Below are 16,865 nucleotides of genomic sequence, written 5' to 3'. Positions count from 1 at the left end.
ATGCTGTTTCTCTCTCCTGTGTTTCAGTTTGGCATTGAAATACAAGAGGCGCAGACACTGAGCCTATACAATCTGCTACATTTGCTGATACGTTTTCTCAGGATTTCTCAGTTAGCAACTACTGTATCAGTTGTAACAGCCTCTTGTTATGACACTCAGGGGTTATGCTCATCAGGGCTAAACATAAAAACTGTATCAGCAAATGTAGCAAATTAGTATGTATGTGAAATTATACAGAAAATACAGACATTTGTGAGCAGAATACATAATGAAAAAGTGTTTTCCTGGCTACTAGAATGTAAATATAAAGCAAATAATAATTAATTGAAAGACTGTGCTTTAACGTTTTGAATATTTGCCAATGACACAGGGTTCTGATTACAAGAATTTTCTGATTACAAGACAGATTATATATACAGTAGTAAGTGACGTTAATAAATACACCCTAACGACAAGAATTTTGGGCTGGGGGTCTATTGAATGGGTGCCTCTGCACATCTGTATTTTGTATTTATTATTTTAATGACCCCTGTTTGTACTATTTGGGGCAGATTTATCAATGGTCGAGGTGAATTTTCGAATGAAAAAAATTCGGATTTCAAGCTATTTTTTTGTGTATTTTTGACTAGGGAATAGTCCAAATTTTATTACAATTTGAAAAAAATGTAGGGGCAGAATTTCGACTTGAAAAAACTTCAAAATTCAAATTCAAAAAGACCTACCAAAATTAAGTCTAAGGGGCAGATTCACTAAGGGTCGAATTTCGAAGTAAAAAATACTTCGAAATTCGACCCTCGAATTGAAATCCTTCGACTTCAAATATCGAAGTCAAAGGATTTAGCGCTAAACGTTCGTTCGATCGATCAAAGGATTTTTCGTTCGATCGAACGATTAAATCCTTCGAATCGAACGATTCGAAGGATTTTAATCCAACGATCGAAGGAAAATCCTTCGATCAAAAAAAGTTTAGCAAGCCTATGGGGACCTTCCCCATAGGCTAACATTGACTTCGGTAGGTTTTATCTGCCGAAGTAGGGGGTCGAAGATTTTTTTAAAGGGAAAGTACTTCGACTATCGAATGGTCGAATAGTCGAACGATTTTTCGTTCGAATCGTTCGAATCGAAGTCGAAGGTCGTAGTCGAAGGTCGAAGTAGCCCATTCGATGGTCGAAGTACCCAAAAAATACTTCGAAATTCGAAGTATTTTTCATTCGAATCCTTCACTCGAGCTTAGTGAATCGGCCCCTAAGTTTTTTTTTTGTCGAATAGGTCTGTTTTTAATCGAATAGGTCCGCATTTGGCCGAATTTGAATCGTACGACTCAAAGTAATAACTCATTCGATCAAATTCGATTAGTAGTTTTTCCCAAAAAAACCTTTGATTTTTCAAAGTCCACCAATTGACTCCAAATGGGTTCTAGGAAGTTCCCCATAGGCTAAAACAGCAATTCAGCAGGTTTTAGATGGCGAATGGTCAAAGTCCAATTTTTAAAGAGACAGTACATGATAAATTTCGATATTCGAATTTGTTTTCAAATTTGAATCGAATTTGGACTATTCCCTAGTCGAAGTACACAAAAAATAGCTTGAAATTCAAATTTTTTTCATTTGAAAATTCACCTCGACCTTCAATAAATCTGCCCCGTACTATCTCTTTAAAAATTCGTCTACGACCATTGGTGGACCTTGAAAAATCTAAGGGTTTTTTTTGGGAAAAACTTATAATCGAATTCGATCGAACACCATACTCTTTCGATTCGAATTCGGCCGAATATGGACCTATTCGATCGAAAACTGACCTATTCGACCAAAAAAAACTTTGACTTAATTTTGGTTGGTCTTTTTGAATTAGAATTTCTAAGTTTTTTTCAACTTGAAATTCGACCCTTGGGGGCAGATTTATCAAGGGTTGAATTTCGAAGTGCAAAAAACTTCGGAATTCGACCATCGAATAGGCTATTTCGACATTCAAAGTCGAATTCTTAGTTTTTTAAGATCGTATGTTTGTACTACGATCGTACTTCGAATCGAACGATCGTACAATTTTACTTCTTCTAAAAACTTAGCCAAATATTGTCTATAGGTTCTAGGAGGTCCCCATAGGTTAACATAGCAATTCGCCAGGTTTAAGGTGGCGAAGTGTCGAAGTTTTTTTAAATAGACAGTACTTCAATTATCGAATGGTTGAATAGTGGAAGCATTTTCACTTTGAATCGAAGTCGAAGTTGAATTTGGCCTATTCGATGGTCGAAGTACCCAAAAATTACTTCGAAATTCGAAGTTTTTGAATTCAAATATTCACTTCGAATTCACTTCGACCCTTAGGAGCAGATTTATCAAGGGTAGAATTTCGAAGTAGCAAAAACATCGAAATTCGACCATCGAATAGAATGCTCCGACATTCAAAGTCGGAGGATTTTATACATTGTACGATCGTATTCCGATCGTTGTACGATTGTACGATCATACTCCGATCGTACTTCGAATCGAACGATTTTATCCAAAAAAATCCTTCAAGTTACAAAAACGTACCAAAACAAACAGGAGGTCCCCCATAGGCTAAACAGCAATTCGGCAGGTTTAAGTTGGTGAAGTATTGAATTAGAAGTTTTTTTTTAAAGAGACAGTACTGCGATTATCGAATGGTCGAATATTCTAACTATTTTTACTTCGAATCGAATTTGAAGTACGTTCGAAGTCGTAGTATCCTATTCGATGGTCGAAGTTTCCAAAAAATTACTTCCAATTTCGAATTTTTTGACTTCGAAAATTCCCTTGAATTCACTTGGACCCTTGATAAATCTGCCCCTTAGTAAATGTGCCCCTTGTTCTGCTGTACAGCACTGTGTACATAAGTAGCTGTATAAAAACCAAATATACACACATACACGACTAAGAAGAACTCTGTGGGATGACAGGTTAGCAGCTGAGCATATCTTAATAAGTACACCATAGTCGCTACAGATCTATTCCCAACTTTTCTCACCTATCCCGAAATCAAAATACGCTCTACTACTCCACCTGTCCCATATCGAGCACCGTCCTATCAGCAAGTGTCACGTGACCTCGACGTCACTACTCTATCCAGTGTGGGCAATCGCTGTGACAAGGGGCAGAGACTGGATTCTTCCTTTGACGTAAAGCGGTGTGACGTAAAATGAACGCGACCGGCTTTAAGGAAAAGTAAATAAAGAGGTACGTGTGTGTTTATCGCTTAGATATAGTGGATTTGGGTCTACGAACCCGATGATATCGGGGAGCTTTGGAAACCTGCATGTTGGACAGTGTAGTGCTAAGCAAGCCATATATGTGCCGCGGAATTCGACTGAACATATGCGGCGTTTACGGCAGGTTGGGGACGGTGTCATCTGAAAATCGAATCTGCATTTGCAACATGTGGGAGGAAATGAAAGTCAGTTGCTCTTTGCTTCCTGCAGTTCTGTCAGTCGGAACATATATGGAGTGTGTAGTACGTGTGTAGCATTTGACCAGTATGGGGGCTTGTTCTACCTTAATCTTGGCCACATTTGGGAAGTTTCTGTCTTGTATCAAGTTACGAGTTGTCTGACAACTGTCCTACAGACAGTACAGAGCTGCCCTTAAATTCCACCCATGCTGCGACCAAAATGAATCTGCTGGTCCCAACGAAGATTTCAGTCCTGTCTAACATCCACCAAAGCCCCCCAGAAGTGAGAGAAGTGACAAACTGGTGGTGGGGGAGAAGGACTGCCATTGAGAGCATGACTTGAGGACCTGAACTAGGGGTAGTCACACAGAAGAGAAGAGGACCTGGACTAGGGGTAGGCACACAGAAGAGCACCTGGACTAGAGGTAGGCACACACAAGAGAACCTGGACTAGGGGTAGGCACATAGAAGAGAACCTGGACTAGGGGTAGGCACACAGAAGAGAAAAGGACCTGGACTAGGGGTAGGCACACAGAAGAAGACCTGGACTAGGGGTAGGCACACAGAAGATGATCTGGACTAGGGGTAGGCACATAGAAGAGAACCTGGACTAGGGGTAGGCACACAGAAGAGGACCTGGACTATGGGTAGTCACACAGAAGAAGACCTGGACTACGGGTAGGCACACAGAAAAAGACCTGGACTACGGGTAGGCACATAGAAGAGCACCTGGACTAGGGGAAGGCACATAGTAGGGGTAGGCACATAGAAGAGCACCTGGACTAGGGATAGGCACACAGAAGAGGATCTGGACTAGGGGAAGGCACACAGAAGACCACCTGGACTAGGGGTAGGCACACAGAAGACCACCTGACTAGGGGTAGGCACACAGAAGAGCACCTGGACTAGGGGTAGGCACACAGAAGAGCACCTGGACTAGGGATAGGCACACAGAAGAGGACCTGGACTAGGGGTAGGCACACAGAAGAGCACCTGGACTAGGGGTAGGCACACAGAAGAGCACCTGGACTAGGGGTAGGCACACAGAAGAGCACCTGGACTAGGGCTAGGCACACAGAAGAGAACCTGGACTAGGGGTAGGCACACAGAAGAGGACCTGGACTAGGGGTAGGCAGACAGAAGAGAACCTGGACTAGGGGTAGCCACACAGAAGAAAACCTGGACTAGGGGTAGGCGCATAGAAGAGCACCTGGACTAGGGGAAGACACATAGTAGGGGTAGGCACATAGAAGAGCACCTGGACTAGGGGTAAGCACACAGAAGAGGATCTGGACTAGCGGTAGGCACATTGAAGAGTTCCTGGACTAGGGGTAGGCACACAGAAGAGAACCTGGACTAGGGGTAGGCACACAGAAGAGAACCTGGACTAGGGGTAGGCACACAGAAGAGAACCTGGACATGGGGTAGGCACACAGAAGAGAACCTGGACATGGGGTAGGCACACAGAAGAGAACCTGGACTAGGGATAGGCACACAGAAGAGGACCTGGACTAGGGGTAGGCACACAGAAGAGCACCTGGACTAGGGATAGGCACACAGAAGAGGACCTGGACTAGGGATAGGCACACAGAAGAGCACCTGGACTAGGGGTAGGCACACAGAAGAGAACCTGGACTAGGGGCAGGCACACAGAAGAGAACCTGGACTAGGGGCAGGCACACAGAAGAGAACCTGGACTAGGGGCAGGCACACAGAAGAGAACCTGGACTAGGGGTAGGCACACAGAAGAGAACCTGGACTAGGGGTAGGCACATAGAACAGGACCTGGACTAGGGGTAGGCACATAGCAGAAGTACATACCTAGCACCCCAACCGTTGCTCCATAGGCACATACCTCTTCTGCCTACCTCTAGATCAAGCTCTGATCACTTGTAGTGTTATATGTGATGTGAATTTTTTGTAAAAGTAAATGTAGAAGAAAAGTTAAATCACTGCGGGGTGCCAAATGTTAGGCACCCCCCAGTGATTATTATCACTTATATATCTTTGAGTCTATGGCCATCTTAACAACACAATGGACACCCCCCAGTGATTTAAAGTTGTATGCAAAATGGGCAGCCATTTTAGCTTTAAATTTCATAGACTTTGGTGGGTAGTTTTATATGTATTTTCAGTACTTGTAATTGTAGTGTATATGGATTTTCAGTACTTGTAATTGTTGCATATTATACGTGACATATGTTTCAGTACTTGTTATCTGTTCTATATTATATATGTGGCGTCTGCTATGTTAAATCTTTCTCTTCAGAAGAACCCTTCTGCACAAGCATCATGGTACTGCTGCCTACAAGCCTTACAGAAGAAGAGGAGGCTTTGCAGAGGAAGTTTGCAAAGTTGAAAAAGAAAGTAAATAATCCTTCTAACATACTGCATCTCTAATATATTAAAATACATTTAAGGATCTAATTTACCCCTTTTTTATTTCTATATGCATTTTATAGTATCTGTCCTCACTCCTAGCGTAGCATTACCCTATAGTCCAACAAAGTGACCAGATTTCATAGGCTGAAATACAACTGCTACAGTATCTACAATCAATGGGCAGCTGTGATTCTTTGGGATTTGAGTAACTCTTTGCAATTTCCACAATTTAGCTGTTAGACCATGGGGAAATTCTGGGCAGGGGTGGGGATGATTGTGCATAAAGAAGCCACCTATTCTTATTTGTTTCTGATTCTGGCATGGTCATGTCATTTTAGGTATTAAATAGCCTTAAAGAGGGCATTGACATTTCCTTTATGGGTTTGGTTATTGTATTTTGCATTAAATTGCACATTACCAAGTATATCTTGTGGACACAATACGGTTCTCTTACAACCTCAGATACAATTGTGTTCTATGTTGTGTTTGAACAATGAGTTTTAACAGGTTGGAGATCACTGGCAGAATCTATTCTCCTGTTCTTGTTTCTCTCTTGCAGAAAAAAGCCCTTCTTGCTTTAAAGAAGCAAACATCTACTAACCAGACAAGCCAGACTGGTATTAAGAGATGTAAGTTGACTCAATCAGCACATTAAAAACATTTGTTTTTTTTTTTTGTATTATCATTCGAAATTCTCTGGTGCCTTGGGTCTCATCTTTATTTATCTGTTGCTGTTGTTTTCTGTTTGTTCACTCTTCTGTCTTACAATTACTTTCCATGCATTCTGTATTTAGTTCTCTCTCTCATTTACAGTCAATTTCTTCTAATTTTTGGATTTATTTCTGTCATGGCTTTGTCCTGTGATACTGTTTGGCTATTTTTCACCTAATTCTGTGTTACCTCTGCCTTTGTATTATAAAAAATGTTCTCAGCTCTGTCGGACCAGCCTGCAGTTGACACAGCTACAGCTACAGAACAAGCAAAGATGTTAGTGAAGACTGGAGCAATCAGCGCTATAAAGTCAGGGACAAAAAACAGTGGCTTCAAACGTTCTCGAACCTTGGAAGGCAAACTCAAGGTTCTGTTTCTTTCTTTTGTCAAGTGAAAGATATTTTTGTAAATCAATTCTCTCAATGCTTTTCCCGTATTACATATCTGTGAATTGACCATTTATGAATGTTGTAACGGCCATCAAACTCTTTTTATATCTTTTCAGGACCCTGATAAGGGACCTGCTCCAAGCTTCCAGCCTTTCCAGCGCAGCATTTCTGTAGATGAGGAACAGACAGAGGTAACAGGGCCACAAATTAAAGGGAAGAATTAGCTGAGAACTACATTATGTAGCACATGAAATAATGCCCAACCTCTTCATCTCTTATACAGGGTTCCAGAAGATCTCAGAGAAAATCACTCTATGAAAGGTAAAGAGAAGCTACATGTCTCACAGCTTCTTTACACTTGTCATTTACTTGTGCCTATGTTAGTAGATCAGATGTAGTACACCAGAAATATATATATTTTTAAATTGACGTCTAGTCCTTATTTGTGACTGTTTTTCTAATATTGAAGTTTTTTTACCTTCTCATGTATCCCTGGGAGGGGACTACATTAACTATACAAACTAATTTTCTACATTTGCTGATAAATTTCTTATGTTTAGCCCTGATGAGCATAACCCCGGAATGTCATTAAAAGCGGCTGTTATAACTGATACAATAGTTGCTAACTGAGAAATCCTGAGAAAATGTATCCGCAAATGTAGCAGATTGTATTGGCTCAGTGTCTGCTCCTCGTTTATTTAGATGCCAGACTGAAACACCAGCAACAATGTTTAAACTTCATGAAATAAAATTATAAAAATAAAGAATATAAAGCAATTGAAAAAATACTTTATTTCTGATGAACTATCTGATACCAACTAAGTTAAAAAAAAATTGTTTGGAAGAAAAGCAACTCCTTTAAAAATAGTATTCACTTTCATAAAACAAGTTCTGTGTTAATCCATGCTAACTAGCAAATATAACAAGATTTTTCTCTATTATGTTGTGCATAAATAAATAGAGCTTACATGTTGTATACCTTTCTCATGGTTTTTGTTTTTTAAAGGAGAAGAAAAGTCAAAGTCACTTGTGGATGCCAAAAGTTAGGCACTCCCAAGTGATTATAAACACTTACCTGATACCCCAGGTTCCTGTTATCAGAATACTGCCCGGCCCATGGTGGTTCTTATTGAGCACCACAGAGCGATCGTCTTCTTCTGCTTCTTCTTTCTCCAAAATCCCAGGAATTGATGCGTGCACAGTAAAGTGAAAAACACAACTTTTTTTTTTTTCACTCGACTGCGCATGCTCAATGTGCGAAGAAGCAAGAAGAGGATTGAGCAATGGTGCGTGCTGGAAGAACCCCAGGCCATGTATATTTCTGCTGATAGGAGCATCAGCCTGGGGTATCTGGTAAGTGAATAAAATCACCCAAGCAAGCCTAACTTTTGGCACCCCCCAGTGATTTTTGCCTTTCCTTGACATATAATATGCTTTCTTCATTTTGTCTTTTAAAAATTCCATATTTCATTTTTCCTTGTTAATTTATTGGTACTGTTGTACCTTTTCCTTCCTTTCACCTTTTCTTTTTTTTTTTTTTTTTTTTTACTTCCTAGTTTTGTCAGCCCCAGTGAACGCATGCAAGATGTTGAGAGAGAAAGTGAGGAACAAGAGAGCGACAAGGATACCCGTCAAGGAGAAAAGGAACTTTTAGACAGAGAACCTTTTGATAAAGACCGTGGAAGAGAGAGAGATCGTGATCGGGACAGAGAAAGAGATCGAGACCGCAGTGAGAGAGACCGGGAAAAAGATCACGAAAGGGACAGAGATGGCTTTTACCGCAGTAATTTGCAGCAGCCTTTTATTTTTGTTACCCTAATGAAGCACTTCTGAAATTCCATTGGAAATATGAATTGAAAAATAATCCTTTTTGTTACGTAGTAAAATAGAGGGCTAGTCTTGGATCACCTGGTTATCTTCATTTCCCTTAACTTCTTTGACAGGGCTCATTAACTAAAATAGGTGCTGGATTTTTATGTGTGTGAAAAAAAGGGTTTTTGTCAGTGATTTAACCAGTGCCTTTATGATGTTACCTGTAGGATCAGATTCATTCCCTGAACGTCGGGCCCCGAGGAAAGGTAATACTGTTTATGTCCATGGTGTGGGCATGAGCCAGACAATGCTTCATGAGGCTTTTTCCAGCTTTGGAAACATTATTGATCTTTCTTTGGATGCTCCAAGGAAGTAAGTAGGCAAAGTATGGATGTTACTAGTGTGTTTTTTTTTTTTTACGGGTAGCCATGTAATTTGCAGCCTTTTATTCCCAGCTGTGCTTTTGTTACTTATGAGAAGATGGAGTCAGCTGACCAGGCTATTGCAGGGGTGAGTTATGCTTCATGGCTCCCTTTAACTACCTCCTCCTTTCCATTTGGCCCCTACTATGCTCCTCTCTTTTTTTTTATGTCACTTGGGAGCATTAGACACTTATAACTCAAATAATTCTTAGTGTTTATTTTCTTTTTTAGCAGTCTTTAATTGGGTGTTTTTCCAGCATGCTGAAATTTTTAGTAAATTAAAGACGCTCTTTCTTTTAAAAGCAACAGTGTTATGTATAATTCATTAAATGTTTGTTTTAGTTATTGTGACCTGGGCGTTGGCTGTGATAAGCATTCGAGGCCTTAAAGGAGAAGAAAAGTCTGTTTGCACTTGGGGGTGCCAAATGTTAGCCACCCAAAGTGATTGTATTTACTTACCTGAAACCCTGGGCTGGTCTTGTTCCGTCTTCTTCTTTCTTCAAATTTCCCCGGGCAAACGCATGCACAGTAGAACGAAATAGACGACTTTTTAGTTTAAGTTCAGATATTCGTTCTACTGTGCATGCGCAACCGCACAAAGAAAGAGGAAGCAGGAAGAAGATCTCTCTGTGGTGCTCACTGGTATAACCCCGGGCCGGCACAGGTTTCTGCCAATAGGAGCACCGGCCCTGGGTTTTAGGTAAGTCGATACATTCACTTGGGGGTGCCCCCAAGTGCAAGAAGACTTTTCCTTTAAAGGGGTTTTTAACCTTCCAAACAATTTTTCCTTTTGATTTGTTTTCAGATTGTTCACCAGAAAAAAAACTTTTTTTCAGCTGCTTTCCATTTTTTACTTAATTATGTTTTTTCCAGAATTGAAGTTAAACATCTCCAGGGTTTCAGTCTGGCAGCTCAGTAATCCAGGTGCATATTCTGAACTGTTATAATTTGATACATTTAGTTGATATATTTAATTAATACATTTTTCAGCAGTATCTTTGGAATATTGGCAATTATAAAATCCGTTAAAACAGCTGCCTTTAATGAAACTCCGTATTCTGCTCAGCATGACCAAAGAAATGTATCAATTTAGTAGACACCAAGCTGTTTTAGACATAAGGTGAAAAATTAAACTTTCCACCTCAATATTAGAAAAACAGTCACAAATAGTAAATTATTGGAAAAAGTCTTTATTGCTGGTGATCTATTTGAAATGAAAAAAGATTTGAAGGCAAACAATCCCTTTAATCTCAAACTCAAACTGTTCTTTGAGAGGTTTAACCTCAGGCCCCTGTTGGGTCCGGTTTCTTGAATTTCTGTAATCATTTATTCTTGGTTTCCCTGAATTTTTCCTCCAATTCAGCTTAATAACAAGTCGATAGAAGACATACCGGTAAAGGTCAGCATAGCTCGGAAACAGCCAATGTTGGAGGCAGCTACAGGAAAATCAGTTTGGGGTTCATTGGGTGAGTTGAAACTTAATCTGTAAATCTTTGTCTGTTGTAATTTATGTATATAGATCGTCAGAAGGCTGCAGAGTTATGGCATCTCTAAAGATGGCTATACATGGGCAGATCCGCTTGTTTGAATAGTTTAACAAACTAGTGGGCAAATACAAGAGTCCTCTACACTCAACCCATTATAAATATATTTAAGACATTGATACATTTTGTGCTTACAGCTATTAAAAAAATGCCTTAACCTTTAAAAAAAACAGGGATTGTTTGTCCATATATTGCAGTATAGTTAATCTGGCCAACTGCGTCAGTCATCACATATATGGCCAATCCTACACTCAATTTTCATCTGATTCATTAAGAATTCTATTGCTTCGTTATTCGTTTTACCTGCAACTTACTTGCTGCTTTCAAAGTAAAACTCCCAAACTTGGTTGCCCTTATATTAGCCACCAGTGGGATCACCTGACTATAGCTGAGAAGGGTGGAGGCTAGTGGGTCATGCCCTGATAAGTTGGGCTGATTCGATTGCGGGCCCTACTGTCCAACAATTGGATCACAATGCCAGGAATGAAGGTGGTCCAGCGACAACCGTATCAATGAACCATGAATCATTTCCAGCTGTAAATGTAGCTCTTAACATTATCAGGACAGGCTTTTTGGGGTACCGCTGTCTGACGCAAGGTTTATACCTCCACATAGGTAAAGCAAAGAAAAGTTTACCAGTAACAAAACTTTCCCCTTCTACCCTGGGTTGGTCCTTAGATATTTATAAGAAATCTCACAAACTTGTATTCTCTTTTTTTCCCCCTCCACAGCTGTACAGAACAGTGTGAAAGGTTCTCACAGAGATAAGAGGTCTCAAGTCAATTACTCTGAAGATATTTTTTAGTGATAATCAAACTGATGCTGATAAAAAGTGAAGAAAAGAGAAGATCACGGCCCATGAATTTCCATGTGTACATAGTACACAAAATAATTTTGAGGATGGTAAAAAGTGTCTATTGACTATTGAAAGAAACAAGACTATGTTTATCTTCTATGCCCAGGAAATCATGTCTATTTTTGTCTTTTTTTATTATTTGCACTTTTCTTGTAGCCGTTTTTATACCATTAACATTAGAATGTGTAGTAAAACTATCATTTAAAATTACTTTTTGGTTATTTGTGGACATTGGGATAATTGTATGCCGCATTTCTGTATAATTGTGTTAATGCAATTGCCCATGCACAGAATCCTTTACATGTGTGCAAATAAAGCCAAAAACTCAAAAGTGTTCATGCGATCCACAATTCATATTATCTCCCCCACATCCTCTTAAAGGAGAACTAAACGCTAAAATGGAAGACGGCTAAAAATGCCATCTTTTATTTACTAAACTTATTGCACCATCTTCAGTTTCTCAATAGCAGCAATGATCCAGGACTTCTAACTTGTCAAAGTGAATCAGCAGAAAAGAAGATGGGGAGCTACTGGGGCATCTTTGGAGACGCAGAGCTTTACTGCTAAAGGGCTGTGGTTGCCTTGGGCTTGTACAGAAGCCCAAAATATTATGTACAACATTTATAGCTACTTCTTTAGTTAAAGGACAAGGGAAGTCTAAAATAGAATAAGGCTAGAAATGCTGTATTTTGTATACTAAACATAAGCATGAACTTACTGCACCACAAAGCCTAATCAAACAAATTATTTATGCTTTCAAAGTTGGCCACGGGGGGCTGTCATCTTGTAACTTTGTTATACATCTTTGCTTGACCATGACCCTTTACATGCTCAGTGTGATCTGGGCTGCTTAGGGATCATCATAAACAAAGCTGCTTCAATTCTGCATGGCTGGTAAGTATGGTGGGTGCTCCCCGTGCTGTTAATAAGTATGATTGTTTCCATGCTCAGCAGGGACTAGCTGACAATTCCTATCCACAGCAGTAAATGAAGGGAGAATTTCACTGCATACAGTCAGGTTTCTTATAAAAACAGTACACATTTTTTAATTAAAGTATATTGGAGATAGGTTTCTTTTTCATTAAAAGAAATTGGATTTAATTTTTTTTGCAATTCCTTGTCCTTTACGCTTTAGTTTTCCTTTAAATGAGTACTGTCTGCCTGTTTTTTACTAAATGGCAAACAGCTGCTGAGGAGAAGGGACCATTGACAGACATAGACTTAGCAAGTACTAAGAGCAGACTCTCTGGTTATACTGCCTTCTGAAGGATTTTACTGCCAAAGGAAGCTTCCTGAGCGATGTCTACTCTGTTGTGTTGAACAAAAGTATTTGGATTGCTCTATGTAGCAGCTCTATAGATGTGATCCAGGGAATTATCATCAGCTTCAGTGCATGAGGCAGACACTTTCCTTGTTGATTGAGCTCTGATCTTTAATGATGGAATGAGGTTTTTGGAGAAGGCTTAGAGGCTAGGGATGAGGTTTCTGCATAATGGATTCCATACCTGTAATTTGAAATTAGAATTTTTTTCAGATCTTCTGGCCAGGTTTTTGTAATTTTAGTAAATTGCATTATGTCATGGTCTTAAAGGGCATAGCACAGAGCACCTATTTTAATACAGCAGATGCTCAAAGTATGATGGAAACAACTAAACAAGCTGAGTTAATGCTCTTCCTAAAAACAACAGCAAAATAACTTTAAGTGATAACTTTCTGGTATACAGGAGGTCAGATTATCAATTATTCAGCACCTGCAGATCCAGAAACTTAAATTTAAAAGCTAGTCTTTTGCCATTCTTAAAATGGACCTGCCACCCAGACATAAAAAAACTGTATAATAAAAGTACTTTGCAAATTAAACCTGAAATCCAAATTACTTTTTATTGTTGTTGTTTTTTTTAATTAAAACTTCTTTACCTGCACCTACCTACACTGCTTATGAAACATGCCATCACATCCTGCAAGTTGTAGATGTATTTCTACAGTTTGAAAAAAAAAAACATGTATCTGATAAAAATTTGACTCATGAATTTGCCACTACATAATCTGACATGTCTATAGAGGTTTGGGGAATTTGACATAACAAGCAAATATTTAAAAAAATATATATATAGAATTAGCTTTGTTTAAAGAACTTGGGCTTTCAGTATTGACATATTTGTCTTTAACCCTTTAACCGCCAAGCAAGTACGGCAGCTGCTGAGCCCTTCTGAGCTTTTTGTTCCTTATGTATCTTTAGTATAGTTTTGCTGTTTGGTGCTTTGGTATAGAAAGATATATTTTAATTAGTTTGATCCGCCAGAATATATGCTTTCCAAAAATATATGGTGTTTTTTGGGTCTTTTTATATTTTGGGAGTCTTACAGGACATAACATACAGTTAGGGTTCTCTTTTCAGCAGCTGAGTTGGCCAGCGTGAAAATTCATATGCAAGTTTTTAATTTGTGGTCTGTACATACCACATACTTTGGTAAATCTATGTATATTGGGCATCAAACTGATCTGTAAACCTCTCACGTCACTATTTAGGGTGATTTTTCTTTGTGCGTAAAACATTGTGAGATAAATGCGGCAAACTGCAACATTTTTAGGCGATTTTCAGAGATGTAAAAACCTCTGTTTAGAAAAGCTTTGCAGTTTGGTAGTTTGGTGTAGAAAGACATTTTTATCTTTGTTGGATTCGTCTGAATGCCTACTTTCCAAATACATATGGTTTTGGGGGGTCTTTGCTGTTAAGAGGGTCTTGAGGCACATAATATGTAGTCAAGGGTCTATGTTCACAGAAAGCGAATTGGCAGCAGAGGGGTCCGCACATGCCAGCTGACTTGTTTGTAGGCCACATTTATCTCTTGTTAGAAATTAGTTGAGATAAATGTGGCCAATTGCAATATTTTTAGGCGATTTTCAGAAATGTCATAAAAACCGTTGCATTTAGCATAGCTTTGCAGTATGGTAGTTTGGAGTAAAAAGACATAATTACCTAATTTTGATTCGTCAGGGAGGGGAAATCGTCGGAGGGGAAAAGGCCAGAGGGGAGCGAAAATTGCCAGCGGGGAGGGGAAAGGGTGTCCATTTAGCCTTAGCCCTCAACTTTGGTTGGAGATAATATTTATGCCCAACAGGTGCCTTTCCCTTTAAGTATTTTATATGTAGTGATTCCCGCCCACCCCAGAGTGAAGAAGATTTCCCACAGGTGACAAAGTGCTGTCTGTCATTGTCCTGAAGGGAATGTGAGCCTGTCTTGTGGGACAATGTCTCTGAGAGTACAGCTAAAATCTCTGCCACAAAGCAGGATAGTCTTCCATTGTTTTTGTCAGAAAGGAACTGAGATAGATCGGTGAGTACCACATACAAAATGCACCAGTAATTTTTGATACGGTGAATTAAAATATTTGATTCCAGGTAAAATTGACGTTCTCTCTGTACTCGGCACAGTATCCCCTAAAGTTCACTTATGGCGCCAAGTTCTAAGGCCAGTATCCCATGATCTGGACGTGTATGTAGGAAGTCAGGGGGCAGTGATGTGTGTGACCTGTAAATTGCCTCAGGCAGCAATGTGTACACTACGCTGGGCTAAACGAGAGTACGTGGGCGTGGCTTGTTCGGCGGTGGGTGTGATTTTCACGCCGCTTACTTCGCACCTGTTTCTATTCCTAGGGTGTTGGTTGTGGGCGGGGCTTTTGTGCATTCAGGTAAAGGGTTGGGCGTGGCTCAGCAGGGCAGTGGGAAAGGTGGTATAGCGGTGGGAGCCGGCGGCTGAAAAGGGAAGAATGGGATCTGATGAATATGGTAAGTAATGGGTTGTGTTATCTTTCCACTCACTTGGCCTCCTCTTTATCCATTCGCTCATCTGCTTCTGCTCAGCACCTGTTTTTATTTATATTTACTTTCTCTCACTGTCTGCTCCCACACCTCCTGATAATCTCTTTATTATACTCCAATTGTACCTGCCCCCCTTGCCTCTAATACATCAATCCAATCTTCTGCTGCCCCCTTCTTCTTGTTTCTGCCACTTCTTCTTCTTGTTTCTGCCCTTATTTCTTGTTTCTGCATTTTCTTCTTGTTTCTGCCCCTTCTTCTTGTTTCCCTGTCCCATTTACCTTTATCCCAGGCAGAGTTTTCCCCAGTATGTCCCCTTGCACTTCCCCTTTCTTGCACATATCAAAGGGGTTTGGGGTAATCACAAATTCATTTACAGCCCAACAGACCATAATCCAGCAGCTGGTTCCTATAGTTTCTCCAACAATAATTATTCAAGATTGTATTTCATATTCTGTCCTGATCCCATGCAGGGCTAATATTCTACCTAATGGATTTTCCTGAAATCTAGAAAGTATGTTGGCTACCAAGCTTGACCTTCCGTGTAATACTACTGCTCCTTACTATATTTCTGGTATTATTCAGATTTTTGTAAAGTGACACTTTCCCATTTCTCCAAAGAATGCATTTTCTACCTGTTTTAATTTTTGCTATAATTCCTTGCTCAGAGGTTAATTTTGCCTTCCTCTTTGTACGACCTGACAGCAGGACTCCTGTTTCCTCTTTAATCCCAGTAGTACAAAACCAGTTAACCCTAGCAATGAAACCCAAACAGTTGATTCTAAAATTTGGAAATGCTTGAAATAATATGTTGACAGTGTTTGCCAGTCACCCTTCAGTAACATGACTCTGGATTCCCATTCCACTGCTTTGTGTTGGGTAACATATTAATACTGACTGACTAGTGCAGACATTCAACCTTGCTTCCCTCAACTAAAGTGTGGGCTCTGTTCGCACTCACCTTTGTTGGGGTTTTTTTTTTTGATGACCACTTTAGTTGTTTTGAAATGCAACTATGCAAATAATCCTTAAGATTCTGTGTTTAGCCAATCTTTTGTAAATTTTTTTACAAAAGTTTTTTTGGTATATGTCCAAACCACAGCATAACTCACTCGATGTATCCGCATTTATAAATGATAGCCATGCTTGCAACTGCGGGAATGTAAATGTGTTTTCATACGTTATGTATGCTATGGATAATCATGGAACGGTCTCAGTCTTTCTTGTTCAGTGATCAGCTTCACATTGCTCCTAAGCCTATGGCAAAACAGATAACTACCTTGACTAGTTGTTATTATAACTGTCATTTAGTAGTTTATCTAGAAAAACAACTGTCCACAGAACTGATAAATATTCTAACATGGTACTTGAGGTTGAAAAAAGACACAAGCTAATAAATGTGAAACTTTTTGTCCTGTCAAACTGCTAGCTGATCCAAAGGGAGATGAGAAAACCCATCTATCTGGAAAATAAAAAAAGTAACATAAGATTATTGATCATTTACTTGGTTAAATGACTTGTATAT

The 16,865-nt window shown here is 39.6% G+C and overlaps 2 protein-coding genes across 6 annotated transcripts in view; both read left to right on the top strand.

Moving 5' to 3' along the window:
* Window positions 1-3,044: 3,044 nt before the first annotated feature.
* On the top strand, window positions 3,045-11,855 carry nelfe.S (negative elongation factor complex member E S homeolog). 4 transcript variants are annotated; one of them, XM_018231761.2, is made up of 11 exons: window positions 3,045-3,194; window positions 5,678-5,772; window positions 6,347-6,416; window positions 6,720-6,865; window positions 7,004-7,078; window positions 7,171-7,208; window positions 8,444-8,670; window positions 8,927-9,071; window positions 9,155-9,209; window positions 10,485-10,587; window positions 11,397-11,855. In XM_018231761.2, the coding sequence occupies exons 2-11, from the start codon at window positions 5,698-5,700 to the stop codon at window positions 11,468-11,470; spliced, it is 1,008 nt and encodes a 335-aa protein (XP_018087250.1). In that variant the 5' UTR covers window positions 3,045-3,194; window positions 5,678-5,697; the 3' UTR covers window positions 11,471-11,855.
* Window positions 11,856-15,234: 3,379 nt separating this feature from the next.
* The window catches only part of slc44a4.S (solute carrier family 44 member 4 S homeolog), a 40,806-nt gene continuing 39,175 nt past the window's right edge, over window positions 15,235-16,865 (top strand). The window contains exon 1 of one of the 2 annotated variants that reach the window (XM_041575249.1): window positions 15,235-15,310. In XM_041575249.1, the coding sequence (XP_041431183.1) occupies window positions 15,292-15,310 (19 nt within the window). In that variant the 5' untranslated portion in view covers window positions 15,235-15,291. The remainder of the gene's footprint in view (window positions 15,311-16,865) is intronic. The other variant, XM_041575250.1, reaches the window with a different exon arrangement.

This window comes from Xenopus laevis, chromosome 8S (genome assembly GCF_017654675.1).
Source record: "Xenopus laevis strain J_2021 chromosome 8S, Xenopus_laevis_v10.1, whole genome shotgun sequence".
In the NCBI taxonomy this organism is placed as follows: Eukaryota; Metazoa; Chordata; class Amphibia; order Anura; family Pipidae; genus Xenopus; species Xenopus laevis.
The sequence above is the reverse complement of the archived record's forward strand: the minus strand, read 5'-3'. Positions and strand labels throughout refer to the sequence as shown.